The 15,261-nt window shown below is 39.3% G+C and overlaps 2 protein-coding genes across 4 annotated transcripts; one reads left to right on the top strand and one right to left on the bottom strand.

The window, feature by feature from the left end:
- The first annotated feature begins 301 nt into the window (after positions 1-301).
- LOC110066150 (mediator of RNA polymerase II transcription subunit 20-like) lies at positions 302-5,783 on the top strand. Its single transcript, XM_020773353.2, has 5 exons — positions 302-736; positions 1,130-1,278; positions 1,859-2,022; positions 3,443-3,532; positions 4,555-5,783. The coding sequence occupies exons 1-5, from the start codon at positions 723-725 to the stop codon at positions 4,765-4,767; spliced, it is 630 nt and encodes a 209-aa protein (XP_020629012.2). The 5' UTR covers positions 302-722; the 3' UTR covers positions 4,768-5,783.
- Positions 5,784-6,441: 658 nt separating this feature from the next.
- On the bottom strand, positions 6,442-15,244 carry LOC110066151 (uncharacterized). Of its 3 annotated transcripts, none has more exons than XM_089281780.1 (7): positions 14,781-15,244; positions 13,785-13,834; positions 13,025-13,145; positions 12,069-12,183; positions 8,060-10,185; positions 7,379-7,646; positions 6,442-6,634 (listed from the first exon to the last, which is right to left on the bottom strand). In XM_089281780.1, the coding sequence occupies exons 5-6, from the start codon at positions 8,156-8,158 to the stop codon at positions 7,413-7,415; spliced, it is 333 nt and encodes a 110-aa protein (XP_089137906.1). In that variant the 5' UTR covers positions 8,159-10,185; positions 12,069-12,183; positions 13,025-13,145; positions 13,785-13,834; positions 14,781-15,244; the 3' UTR covers positions 6,442-6,634; positions 7,379-7,412. The 3 variants fall into 3 exon arrangements, with proteins under 3 accessions (XP_089137906.1, XP_089137905.1, XP_089137907.1); XM_089281779.1 differs by having other exon boundaries at positions 14,941-15,244; XM_089281781.1 differs by having other exon boundaries at positions 7,410-7,646; positions 14,941-15,244.
- Positions 15,245-15,261: the final 17 nt, after the last annotated feature.

Raw genomic sequence — 15,261 nt, 5'->3', positions numbered from 1 at the left:
GCATGGCACCTAGTTACATCATTGATTTAATTCATATTAAGACTATTACACGCTGTTCGCTGCGCTCTGCTGAAGGTGTTTTATTAAAGCATCCTTCGGGGAAAATGAAAAAGTCATTTGGTGACAGATCCTTCAGTGTGGCTGCGCCCACTCTGTGGAACGCCCTTCCTGTTAGCCTCCGCATGATCAAATGTATTTCCACTTTTAAGTCTAATCTTAAAACTTATCTTTTTAAATTAGCTTTTAATATTTCTTAAATATGTATATATAAATAAATGATGTAGTGTTTTTTTTATTATTATTTTTAAATTTTATTGTAGATTTTTGATACTTGTATAGTTTTAGGTTATTTATTGTTGTAATGCGCTTTTAATCACCTGGTATGTTAAAAAGCGCACTATAAATCAATAAATTATTATTATAATTATGCATGCGGTTTTGAAAATTGGGGAATATCCCTCGGATATTCCCCAGTTTTAGTTGGGGAAAACGTGACGCATTTAGACCAATCGCTTCAGGTTGTTAACATTTACTCGGCACTGGCGCACCTACTGGAACAAGGCTTGACTTAACCAGGCGTTCCAACCGTAGTTCCAACCGCGCAAATGAGCGGGAGACTAAGTTTTAAAGATGGCCGCCAAATAAGTGTCCGAAAGAAAGTGCAGCTAAATTTTTTTCGCGTCTGATTTTCACACGTGCTGTGTAAAAGCTTATTTTAAAACATGGGAGTTACTTGGTGAGTAACATGATAAGTAGAAACTAGCTATACAATGTTTCGTTCACCTCTTTGGGTTCGTAAACTTCTTAAATACTCGTGTGTTTATTGACCATCCATACATGATCCAGGCGTCCTTGCTAAAGTAGTGATCAATGTTAGATATTTCCAGACTTTTCATTTTTCTACTATACCTTCTCATCTACTCTCATGGCAAAGTTAATGCGAAGGTGGACTCTTGGAAAACCCTCTTGCGTACAGATCAAACATTATTGAAAAACGTTTCTAGGACTCTAGCTAATGTAAGCTTAAGTCTACGTCTACTTTCGGCTGTAAACTTAATACCACATTCTTGTGGCATTTGAATGTGATTATTTAAATGGTTCACCTGCTTTTATCTCAATGAATTTCAAGTGTAATCCCTGTGGAGTTACCTGAGGGTAAAAGTGGGCAGCAAGCTCATTTAGTGGAAAAACTACAAAAACGTGCAGAATTAATGGGTGCCCAGAAGACTGGTAACTGGTTCGTCAACTGTGAGACTTACCAAGCGGTAGCAACCTTTAGTAAGTGTTCTATATTTACTTGCCTCATGTTGTGATTGTTCTAAAAATAGTGACTCAGTCAAACTTCTCCACAACGACCACCTTGGGATGGAGGAAAGTGGCCTGTGTGGAGAGGTGGCTGTTATGGAGAGATGGGGGTTTAATATGGCAGTTCTTTGTTTTCGGGGGTGCAACATTGGTGTATTTAAAAAAAATTGTGACATATTGGTAAAATCCAGGGTGTCTGCCCCACCATTAAAGCAGTGTTCTACGTGTGCCCTGCACTTGTCAGTGGTATATGTACATATAATCATGTTTGTTGAGGTCAGTCATTCTACAAGCACCACGAGGAGTTGAGAACAATCTGTGTGACAACTCAAGAATTCTGGCGTACCAATGACCACTGAGTACCAAATTGTCCGTGACTTGTTTTTAATATTTATTTAGTAAATAGATATTTACTTGGTGAATTGGGCCCGGGTGTACTGGACATTCAATTCATGAGTGTGGTAGTTGCAGAAGATAGCTTAGTCTGCCCAATCAAAGCACGTGTTATACTATACTTATGTTCAAAAAGTGCTTTTTGGTCCTGTTTTGTTAGACACGGCAAGCAAGCTGATCCATCTGATACATAGCACAGAGTTTCCTTACACATCATTTGCCGTTCTGGAAACTGGAACATGTCTTGTAGCAGATTCCGGTTTTGATTCATTGATGACTAAACTGAAGACATTCTACACTCCGAGAAAAACATCTAAAATAGAGGTATTTAGTTCCTGCTCCCTCACATACTAACTAATGCTATCAGACGCTTGACTTGTATTTTGCTTGTGATGTATGAACTGTAGTATCAGTGTTTATTTTGTATCCCTCCTAACTTAAACCCTGCATTTTAGTTTCCGGTCCTCAGGTTAATTACAGGTTAACACACTCAGCGAGTGAATTATCGGGATTTACTTGCACAAGTTCACTAACAATGAACAAGAAATTTCAATACCACATGAGGCTTTGCTGAGTGCGGTATTGAAAATTTCAAGTTCATTGTTAGTGAACGAGTACAGGTAAATCCCAATAATTCACAAGCAGTGAGTGCATTAACATTTTTATTATTCAAATTGAATACACTGCACAAAGAAACACTGCATTGAAACCACTATATTTGAGTCAACCGAAGCCATGGTGTAATGACAGTGGTGTGTTGAATTTACACCATGGCTATTACACCATGATAATGATGTGAAGGTGGTTGTTTCATCACAACCCAGTATCACATGTTACAAGTCAGCCAATCAGAAGATCAAAATTCGTACAGTGTATGAAAGTTGAATAATAATAGTTAAACACTATTTGAATCAGTATAGAGTGGTTTTCACTTGAGTGTCAAAAAGTAACAAATTTTGCATGACTTTGCTCAGTACACGATTGTCTCAAAAAACTTGTGCCACTTTTTCATTCAATCTGAAAGGAAACCAAAACCAATTGTGACTCACTCACACTTGTTTTCCCGCACTTCACATCAGCTTCATGTATTTACTTCAAGTTAAGATTGGTTCATATTGTCTGAGTGTGTCCTTTGTGATTGGTCAAAGTGATTACACTGGTTTTGGTTTTATGACACTCAATTGAAAACTGCTCTAGTTGACAGAATATCACCTAGTCTTTTCCAGGCTCTTGGTAGTTGGGGATGAGTGAAAAAAAGAGGGTGAGCAGGAAAAAAAACAAGGGAGGACTAAGTCCGCTCGCTCATCCCCAACTGCCAAGAGCCTGGAACAGGCTAAGTGTCACAAGGTTGGGTTGCCCTAGCCATTTTTTGAACTCATATACCACTCCTAAGTGAGGAGACCAAGAGGCACTGCAAGAACACAGACTAGAAGACATTCAGGCATCTTGTCACCCACATTCCGCATATAAATATAGCATCATATAAATAGAGCGAAGTCCTCGCTACACACAGTTTGTTGTAGTGCATCAACTGGGTGTGCTCAACTATAGTTTACATTGCATAGGGAGACTAAAATTTTTCCTCTTGGGTGGCTAGGATGGTAGCCATCACATGTCATCCAGCTCCTTGTATGTGCAGTTAATTTTGTAAAAACGTTCTTGCAAAAGGTAGTTCACACTTTCACTTTAGTTATATCAACAGTGACCATATAAAATGCTTTGACTTTGTCTTTCCATCTTTTAGGCAAAAGGGCAACGATACGAGTATGGAGACTTTGTTCTGAAGTTTGGTCAAGTTTCTGCTGGCCCAAGCTTCAAAGGTCTGGTTGTGGAGGTAAAACAGACAATTCGTTTATTTCTTTTTCTAGTAGCCTGTGAATAGGCTCTCTATTCGAGAATGGGGCGAAGAGAAAGCGGGAAGAAAGAGGATAGAAGAGAGAGGAGGGGGAAGAGGCCCGGCTACTCAACCCCCTCCCCATTCTCCCCCTCGGCCACTTCACTCTCAGCCTGTACCGTCTTTGCTCTTCCTGTCGGAGCCTGCTCACCAGGCCCCAGTTGTTCGAAGGCTGAATAACGCTATATCCACCCGATAAATCGCTATCCGGTAGATAAGTGTTAACAAAACAAACCACGTTATCCGCTGGATAGTGCCATGAGCGCGCAACATTGCAAAAACTATGACGTCAAACGGAAAACAGTTCACTGTTACCCGCGAAATGTTGACCGCTGTTGCACGTGATCAGAGCGTGCAGTTCAAGGTGGCCTGATGTTGTCGCTGGAATCTCAGCGCGTTTTTCAAAATTTGCCATTGTTTTGTTTTGCTATATAACAAATCACTTAATGACTGGTCGTCTCGGAAAACATTGAGATTCTCGGGAACAAAATTCACTGTTCCCCTCGGGACCAGTTATTAAGTGGTAAATGTTAACATTGAACAAACAGTATTTGCGTCCGAATTGTCAAACGGAATGATACCGGTTTCGCCCCATGGCGAGTTCGCCCCCACCGAGTTCTCACCCCTGAACTTATTCTAAACTTACTATTTCGAGTTTGCCTTCACCTTCAATGGATTAAAGAACGAGAAATAAACATGTTTTGTGTGATTTTGTTTCATCGTGCGTTCAATGTTGTCTTTTTTTCTCGGTAAGAGAAAGATAAATTTTAAGCACTTGATCGCTAGTTAAGTCCATGTGTGGGCGAACGCACGCGTGCACCTGATTTGAAGCACGTTAATTGCCGGCCTTGGTTGGCCTCCTTCGGTCCATATTGGGAAAAACTATGCCCTCCGTCTTAGTTTTTCTCAGTACGGACCTCCCGGCCAACAGATAACATATAAGTATTTTACGTGATTTTCAGTTGGAATATCAGCCGTGCATGGACGTTCAGCAGTGTTGGGGTTTGATGGCTGAGTTCCTGTCAAGCTTCATGGATCCATCATTCACTGTTCCTCTCCCTCCCAAGTGCAGCAACAAAAGCACCGATCTGTTTTGCCCTTCAGACACTATACTTCAATACATCGAAGTGTTCAACACCTACAGAAAATCAGCCGGAACACCTTTATCTCAATGATCGTGAATTCAGTTTTAGTATTTAATACTTTTGTAAACAACATGGCTAACATAATGTGATCAGCCTACCTGGCAGTGCTGTCGTAATTTAAGCGAGTAAGCGAGCGAGCTGCCTCTCTGCCAACTTTGATGCGGAAACAAAAGGGGGTCTGGCGAGGCTGAAGATAGACTGTTCTCAAACCTCTATTTTCTCGTATTTTTATTCGATCGTTGAACGCGCGGGTAGAATTGCGACGCCAGCGGGAACTGGACGCGAGAACTGGACGCCAGCGCAAAACGGAAGCATTGACGGGGTAGGGGGTAGGGACCAAGATAAATAGAGGGAATGTGCCTATATTCTTCGTTTAGCTCGCTTCGCTCCCGCCCCCACCCCTTCGTGCTTCGCGCTTGCGCGTGCGCTCCCTTCGCTCGCTTTTTCCGTCGCGTGCGTTGAAAAATAGAGAGTCTGTGAACAGTCTAGGCTGAAGAATGAACTTGTAGTTCTCTGACCAAGTACGAGAACAAAATTATTCAGCGCTCGCCCACAAAAACGCCCGTACTGTTTGTTCAAAGAGTGATTAAGGTTATTCGTGATCAGCGCAAATTTTGATTTCAGTACATATCGTAACTTTTGAGTAGGAGTTTCTGTTTATATTTTTCCCTTCAACTTTGACTAATTTATTTCCAACTCTTTAAACAGCAATCAAAAACGTCATCATAGATGATAAATTTAAATCTTTTTATTTAAGGTTTAGAGAAAAGAACATAAAATCAGAGGTAATTTTTGCCGTTCGCCTTTTGCCGTAAATGCCATGTTAAACCTCTGAAATCTTTGAGCATGCTTGGACGATCTGTATTGAAGAAAAACTTGCGAAAAACTAGATAAACTTGCGCACAAGGGACTCGACTCATCACCGGACATATGTAGGTTTATGTTTTCAAGGTTTTGAGTAGTTTACATGACGTATTTACAGAGCACACACAATGTGTAAACAACGTGTCAACAATGTATGCTCAATGTGGGCCTGTCAGATTCGTTATCAGGCGTCCTCGTCTTTTGAGTGTTGTTTCTGTTATCGATCTCGTGTGGAGAGGCATAATCGAACCTAATATTCTATTTTTGAGTTGTCTTTTGCCTCTGTCAAAACGAGTCTTCGTGAGAAAACCATTCATATGAAAATGAGTTCCACCTACAGGTTCATTTTCATGCAAATCAAACTTATTTTCACAAGAAAGATTTTACACGGGGACTGTTTTTGAAACAGAGGCTCAAGGTAATTCGGAAATGACCTATTGTCAAGACGAAAAAATATATATATGCGCTAACAGACGGAAACGTATGCGTATGAGACTTATTTCAATTTTTATGATTGTTTGTTTTCAAAGACAGGTAATTTATAAGGGCGTAGATCCACGATAATCCTACTCAAGTTATTGTTAGACGTTGGTACCCAGTTCTTCCGCGGACGTTACCACGCGCGTTGCTCGCGCGTTGCGTGGATGTTTTCCTGTAGGATGGAAAATGCCTGGAAAAACGCTGAGTAAAGTTCGCGCCACAGGATCGGCTAATTTTCCATATGAAGACGAAAAGATGCTTAAAAGTTTGCTTTCCAGAGAACCTTTCAAAACATGGCGTTGCAAAATGGCTATGGTTGGAAAGTGTGTTTAATAACTTACAACTGTTTGGAAACAGTGGTAGATTTCGACATCTTTATTGGAAGCACTCAAGTACAATATTTTGAAACAAGGTCTCTCCAATTCTTGTAGCTGGCACTCGAATCCATCAATGCATAAACTCAGCTAAACCCTTGCACAACCAATTGTCGACGTTGGACAAACTTATATGGCCACTACTCTACATTTACGCATCAGCTGTTGGTTTGTGCCATCTGTTGGTAACAAAACACATTTACATAGGCTCAGAAAGGTTGTCCTGAAAAAGTGTAAAAGTGTAGGCGGCGATGCTGATAGGCGTTGTTACCCTTGCTGCCTCGAAGCTCACGGTCTTTTCTGCTCGATGGAAAGGAAATGCATGTATGCCCCAATTTGTGCTTTTACTTCTATCGCCCTGAAAACCATAACTTGTAATACCTTTTGGTATTTTAGTAAGTAAAGTAAAACGATTATTTTTTCAGAGTAACTCTGTGAACTCTATAAATAAAACTGCTATCAATAGAAGCCCTGCTAAAAAAGTAACACTTTATAAACCTTACAATATGCTAAAAAAAAATTAGATAAAAATTAGTTTAAAAGGTTAAAAATATAAAACTACTCGCGTTTCGCTTTTTTATACTTCTGTACGTCGGGCACGTGATAAGTTCTTACCCCCCCCCCCCCCCCCTTCCCCCACCTTCCTCCCAGGGGTGTAAATCGTTTGCTTTGGTCTCTCGCAGGCGAATGCCTTGTCGTTTTACGAACTTGTCTCTAACCACATTGAAAGCAAAAATTCCGAAATAAAGATGACAGCGTCTTAGAGTAAGAACTTCTCTTTTTTTGGAGTTGGTGGGTTGTAAATACTGAAGACATTCGCCATCCGCGACAGGCCTCTTAGGAAAACAGACTTTTGTCGAGTTCCGTCGAGTTTCAATGCATTCCTGAACGATCGAGATTTATATTCTTGCAGAAAAACTCACCGTTTCTGTGGAGAAGAGTCTCTCTTCGTACCTTTCAGTCGTCATTAATTTCGCGACAAGCAGTCATTTCACACGGGCAGCCATACTCATTCTCTTCGTTATAACTGTATAACTCTTCACCAACTTCACAGGGTGGTATCGGGAGGCGTTGACACATGGGAAAGCACGGGTTGGGACGCCCGTACCCATTACAAAAGCAAAGCATGCTACAGTTCTCTTGTGGAACAAGTTCACCGACAGAGTATGGCTTTCCTTCGTAGTAACAGCTCTAAAAAGAGAAAAAAAGCTTCTAACTGCGGCAAACAAAACTTTATCTTACATAACAATGTTGATTCCCGTTGTCCGTGACAGATAGGGTTGTTTCGAAGCCCCAGTTTATTTTTAATAAAATCGTAGGAACCGAGAATCGTAGGTCTTTAAAACTGTCTTTTGTCTGCGAATTTGACGGTCTGGTGGCGCCGGATAATAAATTGCCAAAAACGTCTCGCTTAATTTATCTAAATTATTTCCTAGAGTTTTGTTAGAAACGATAAGTTGGCAACAGAACTTGGTCTCGTGTAATCCCTTCTGTAATCATACCCGTGAATAAACTTGTTGATCGATCACTACAGTCTAATATCGTTACATCGCTTTTCGTTATATCTGATATGGCTAATATATCGTATAGTCATGTGTATTTACCTCAGTCATGGTCTCCATCATTGGATGGCTACGGACTTTAGTAATTCCAGTGAGTACCACGACACACATCAAAAGGTAAGAAACAGTTTTTGAAACCATTTTGAGCAGATGTTCTGATTTGTACGGCCAAAGTTTGAGATGAAGGCTCTGTGATTAGCGACTCGTTCGTCTAATTGGAAATGTAATGAGAAACTAGCGAGCAAGAGATTTATAACGAGAACCTAATGACTTCTTTTGAAGTGGCCACGTAAAGAGGCTCGGTGGACATGTCAGTCTAAGAGACAATGTCTCCGGGGAACTGTCCCCGGGGTATGGTTATGGGTACTCGAAACCCCACGCTTAAATTAATTTTAGAACAAAGCTTTGCTAAACAAATCAATTAGGGTCATTGGTCACTGAGGGGATTTGATAGATATGTTGGAATGTACGGCAAACGCCACGGATTGCTTGCAAATAAACACTATTTTATGCTGACGACCCATGTCTAAGGACTCTATTGTTTGATTACTATCTTTGATCCGTAGCATTTCATGACAGGAAAGGTTTATGAAAAACTCTTCAAACTCTTAGTTAAATTAGCGACTAAATTGGGCGGAATTCAGTGAGTAGTGTAATGTGTGTATTTCTAACAAAACTGATGTCAGTTTGTTTGTCTCTTTGCTTCCTGAAAGCGATCTAGGCCTAATTAAAAACATTTAAGACCAGGCGGAAATTACGCTCCACTCTTAGCTTTATTCTCTCGACATAATTATAATTATGATTATAATTATAATTGTAATAGAATTATAGTTATAATTTATAACGCGCAAACTTCTCTTCTCCCCCTAATGCTCAGTCGCACATAAAAGTAACGCAAAAATTATCATACATTACAGAATGTAAACGTGGAGGCTAAAATGACATTACTTTAAAGTAAGTCGTTTGATAAAAACACAAAACGATCGAAGACATAAGTAAAAAAAAGTATCACTTATATAATGTGTGTTGTGCCTGACTCACAAAATCTGCTCTCAAATGTGCGTGCGCTTGCACCGCTCGATTTCGGCGTCCGTCATTGGAAAGATTTCCAGCCCAACTTGAAGTATTCCTTGGAGGCGCTGTGAGATTTTGGTTGTTTTCAATTGAAAAGAAGTCCCAAAATTCCAGTTGGAATGTAAAAGGAACCACGCGCGAGAAATGGGACTTCTGAAGAAGAGTCCCACTTTCCCGCTGGGCCGTTGAGAGTGGAAGTTTGTGTTCCATTTAGCGCTTCGCATCGTTTTCACAAATTCCAAGCTTTTCGGCGTTTATTACCTTGCGCCGAAATAGATTCATTGGTTCCTTTGTTGCACCATGATCTGAGTGATCTTGGATCACTGATCTTGATCCAGATCACCCCAAAGAAACGCATCTATAAATAAATGGTGAACGATACCTATTTATTATAAAGATTTTTGCATGCATATTCTAATACATCACGTTTATTTTTTTATCTGTCACCTTTTAGATGGTTTATGATAACCGAAACTCGTTAGACTCCTTGTGGACGACCGTGTGCTCTGTATGATTAATTTCTCTCTACTTTGGTCTCGTTTTTGTCTTAATATTGAGATAAGGTTTCATTATTTTTTATTGATGGAAACTATTAGGACAAGCCTCCCACATGGAACCAGCCGATCTATTTGTAGCTCTTTCCCAATATTTAAACAGCAAAGGTATCCAGTGTTATCAAATGAAATACCCTTAAAACGTCTCATAATACGGGAAAATTACTTTATTGAAATCACTGGAAGCCTTCACTAAACGGTTCCCGAAAAAAAACAAAAAAAAACACTGAATACAATTTGCAAATTGTAATTAAACACAGTTCTAAGAAGCCCTGGTTCGTCATACTGAAGAAGTGTAAATAGTTCACAAGAGTTAGAATTTCAATGCCATCAATATTTTACAATTATCAAAGAAGTCTTTATCATACAGTCCACACTATTAACGAAGTCGTGTTAAAACAATCCCGCAAGCATTTGCTTTGCGACACTCAGTTTTCTGACGCGCTGAATGTTATCTGTACCACGCTTACACAAATTGCCTGTCTGACCAAATTCACTTTCGTTAAATACATCTGTAGTCCTCCGAAGTTGACAGATGAGCTGCAAAATGAAAATACATCACATGAGCGACGGTGTAGTAAGGAAAATTATATTTTTGTTAAAACCTGTTAAAACATGTATGTCTACAGACTCTGCACAAGTGAATATATGAAATATTGTACATTTTGTCCGCGGAGAACGCCTGAAAAAAATTCAAGCCTGAACGAAATTCGAACCCATCACCTCTGCGATAAGCCAACTGGGAGCTGGTCACATTGTGACTTCGTAATATACCCGCAGATGGTGAAGAATACAAGTGTATATATAAAATACTCATAAGAATACAAGTGAATATATGAAATATCATATCTCTGGACCTGAATTTTTTTCAGGCTTTAATTTTACAGCTGCTAAAGTTGTGCCACGGTGTATAACTGCGATGGTCAATCATGTCTTCATATCTTTCTCCGCAGTCCAAATATATGATATTTCATATTTCACTTGTATTCTTCACCATCTATGGGTATATTACGAACTCACAATGTGACCAGTTCTCAGTTGGTAGAGCACTGCACCGGTATCGCAGAGGTCATGGGTTCGAATCCAGTTCAGGCCTAAATTTTTTCAGGCTTTAATTTCACAACTGCTTAAGTTGTGTGTATAGCTGCGATGATCAATCCGGCATGTCTTCATGTATGTCTACAGTCGAACCTCCTGGCTCCACTAACGACCACCTCTTTACAACGGCCACTGCCAGGTTCCTTCTGTCCTCAGGATGGCCGTTATGGAGAGATTCCATTGTAGTTCCGAAGTAGTGTACAATTTCCGATTAGTTAAAGCACTAAGCTATCAGTGAACAAGGCAGAACATTTTAAGATTTTAATTCAGGCACGTTTAGTTAAGCCATTTTGGAGGGGAGGGTATATTTAAGGAGTTTCATATAGAGAGTGATGGGGTTAGTATACTGAAGTGGGGTTGTTTTGGATCATAAATCACCTATAGGGTATATATAAAATAAGATGGTGGACTTGGGTAAGCTTGCAGCCACAGAATACGCCGGCATTGCCTTCTTTGTGTTTTTTTTGTTGCTATATATTTTAGAACTCCAAGAGAGGATTAATTAACAATTAGATTATGAGCTCGAGATTTCTATGAGGTGACAGTTGATGAGGCCGAAGGCCGAATCAAATATCACCTCATAGAAATCGAGAGCGAATAATCTAACTGTTTTAGTAGAATTCTTACTAAAATTTACTTCAAATAACGGTTTCCAATTACTTGACGTATAATTAAACTTTGCACCTGAAAAAGATCGCTTGGATTGAATTGTCATTTAAAATTGAAGTTGTGTGCGCGCGTGCATCAGTTTTTTTCAATAATTTCTACTTTTTTACAAGTCAAGAAACCGTAAATGTCCTTCGTTTACACTTCTCAGGAATTTACCTATCCATTTGCATCAAAATTTTCCTCCAAAACTTTGGAAAAACAAAAAAAAAACCGTCGCTATTTCCTAGACGACCTCCAGCCACTCTCACTAATGGCTGATAATGTTCAATGGCCCAGCCAATCATATTACAGCACTCGCATTAGTGTACTAGTAGAATGCTATTAATTACGGATAGCATTGCTATTCTCCCACGTTCCCTTTCATATCCTTGATTCTTTACTGGTTACACTTGGCACAGAGATAGAAAAAGTTCTCTTTTCATAACACACACAAAGGGTGAAGAGAGATCTCAGTGCAGTGTTTTTGTGTTGATAAATTACCAGGACTTGTCATCTAGGGAAAGCGAGAAAAGAGCAGCTGGAAGGAGTTCTTAAAGTTAGGGGGGGAAGCTCAGTTTAGCGTATAGATCTTTTACAGAAGTTGGTAAGAAAGTTTTGTGAACTTCTTTGCTATTATTTTTTGATGTGTTTTTATTATGCTATAGTCCGAGTCTTACCACTAAGGACTCTTCAGAATCGATAGTGTCAGATCCATCCTTGTCAATTTCATTGAAGTATTGTTCCCGTACCGCGCGCTCAGATCAGTCGCCAAGGTCATCGAGTACTTGCATTCTTATGAAAGAAATATCAATACGGAACGGCGTTATGAACCGTGACTTGAGTCAAATGACAGGACCTACTCATAGGTTACTCAAATACCATGTGCTGCCATGTTTGGAACAGCTTTCCCACGAAACTGAAATCTGGAGAGACCATCTCAGGTGTTGTGTAGTAAGAACATTTATGCAAGATGAACCAAATCCTGCGCTGTGATTGGCTACCTGGCTCGAGACTACCCGTTGTGTCCCGCAAGAAAAAAATGCCCGTAAGCCATATGATAAATCCTTTATTGACCACAGTTGTTCGGTCAAGATGGCTGAACTGATATTGGCCTCGTTCTTTCTTCACGAGTTTATGGACCTCAATGCCGTCTCGGTCCATAAACATGCAAAACAAGCATCATTGGCTTGTGTGGAGCGCTGCTTTCATCAAACGCTTCAAGTCTACCTCAAGCTCGCTCATAATTTTCATTTTACTTTGCTTGCACCAGGAATATATATTTTCGTGCCAAAGAGGCGTATATCACTTTTGGGGCCGATTTTCATTTTTTGAAGGATTGAGCTGATTTTTTTGCATACATTATTTCTCCAAAACGAAGCCCAAATCACCAAAAACAATTACAGAACGATGCTTTTCATGTCAAAACAAGTCAGTCTGCCAAAAATTAGCTTGATCCTGAAAAAATGAAAATCGGCCCAAAAAGCAATATTCCCCTTTTTGCATGAAACCCTTCAATTATTACATATCTCTACATGTATATGCCCGGAAATTAATGAATATTAAATAATAATAATATACATTAACAAAACAGGGATGAGTTTTAGGAGGTAAACGTGTCACAGCAGTTACATACCTCTAGAACTGCAGATACCATTCCTTCACTGGTTGAACTGTTGACAACAGCAACACAAGTTTGCATTGCTGCATGAAGGTCACAAGCTTGTAATGATGGCAATACAATGACTCTAAGAAATCTGGAAGATATTCAAACACACCAAATACATTTTAGTTTCCCCATTTTCACATTTCTTTCATAATACAGCATACATTAACAGTTGTTTCTCATACCACCAAATTGTGTCATTTCTAAAAATTTTCTCAAGGAACCCTTTAACTAAAGTTAAAAAAATACCCATGTACATGTAGCTGGTATTACAGTTACTATTAAAAATTGTATCTTTGGACTTTGCATTTGACCTCTCTCGCAAATTCAGTGTCAAGCTAAAAACTGAAAAGTTATCAAAACAGTCAAACAATTCAAACTGTTTTGTCAGGTTGCCTCAACAGGTCACTCGTACCCATGACCACTCCTGGGTGAGGAAAAGCACTGTGAAAAACTGTGTCTTGTCCAAAAACAAAACACAATGAGCAAGGCTGTCAGTTGATCCCAGGCCGCTTGATTTGGAGATTCTTAGGCCACCTCATTTCTCATGTGGTACACTGTACAACAAGGAAATATTTCTAGCCTAGTTGATGATTTTATTTTGAAATTATTCTCATCACCTCTTGAACAGCTTGGCTAAATTGTGTCGATATTTTCTTCTTGCAACATCAACATATAATCATGTGCATCACTTTTGAATGGATCACAGAGTTAATGAGAACTGACTAACCTCTGGTCCAACTACAACCACGTTGACGTGATGGTCCTCTTTATGCCACTCTAAACAATAGTAAGTAAAATTGACAAAAATTAGCCATTGTAATAATAATAATAATAATAATAATAATGATAATAATAATAATAATAAAACCGAAGAAACAATAATGAAACTAAAAATCTTCTACTGCCTTGAGGTTAAAAGAAAACAGATTGAACAGCCTTGTCTAAGGGGAGTGCGGATGCAAGAACTGGCTAAATAAAATGTAGTGTCTTAATGGACATGTTGCCCAATGCCAGACCACTGGCAATGAGGACAGCTTCAGTCAATTCTCTGGATACTTGTTCTGGCCTCAGTTCTTTTACAACACTACAGTGTCCACAAATATGTTTAATCAATCAACTGATAATGTTCCCTTAATCTTAACTTTTTGTTCAAAAACACCCTTTAGAGCAGTAGATATATCTAGAAACCTTTGTGGCATTTCAGGTGTAAAGGCATGGGATCGCCTAATAAAAGGGTTCCCAAATCTCCACTGAAACAGTGGGTATTATATCTGGGGGTGGGTGTATGGAAATGTAAGCAAAAAATTGAAAATAATAAGAATTCAAAATAATATTAGGTCAAATTGTTAGATTTTAAAGTGTACACTAACATTGAGGGACCAACAAACTGCAATGCGGCCACATCTACCACAAGGTAGTGTAAAAATAATGATAATAATAATAATAATAATAATAATAATAATAATAATGATGATGATGATGATGATGATGATGATAATAATAATAATAATATAGAGGAGAGATTAGCATGGAGTGGTTAGTAGAGAAAGGGGGAAGCTAGTTAAAATTGATAAAGTGTCCAAATTAATTTTACTTACTAAATGACAGGCTAAACCGATCAGCTAAAATTTATTGACTAACCTTCAAGACACGTTGGTTATATCAGCTTCTGTATTATGTAAGCAGGTGACTAGTAAAATCTGATTTCTCTTGTAAATCTTACCTTTTTTCCTGGTAAGATTCGATCAAGTCTTGCAACAAGTGAGAACAACATCAGCCGAAACGATGCGAACGCAGAAATTGTTTTCTTCGACAAGTTTGTTTTGCTTCTCGATTGCAAATAATCAATATTAATAACGTTATGTATAGTCAATGATCCTCACCAGATGCTTCGTTACCCCCTTTCGTGACTTCCGTGCGGCGATCAAAAAGATGACAAGCGCTAGGAAACGCCATCCTTTCCAAATGCAGCGTTTATAGCTGTTCAGCACGCTTTTCATTGTGTTCATTTGTGAAAAATATATTCCCTTGCGAACCTGTAGCAGAATAATTTGCTTTTTAACTCACGTGGTCCGCCTGCATGCAATTTTACTGAAACGTAGAAAAGTGGTTACGTGGGGAAGAGTTCAACTCCCACAGGACTGGTTTGGGACTGTTTGGGACGAAAGGTACCAACATGGCCGCCGTGACGTCATGTGAAAGCG

Source organism: Orbicella faveolata, unplaced genomic scaffold (assembly GCF_042242905.1).
Source record: "Orbicella faveolata isolate gen_17 unplaced genomic scaffold, um_ofav_v1 contig_5, whole genome shotgun sequence".
NCBI classification, from domain to species: Eukaryota; Metazoa; Cnidaria; class Anthozoa; order Scleractinia; family Merulinidae; genus Orbicella; species Orbicella faveolata.
Note: the sequence above shows the minus strand (reverse complement) of the source record. Positions and strands in the feature narration are given on the sequence as shown.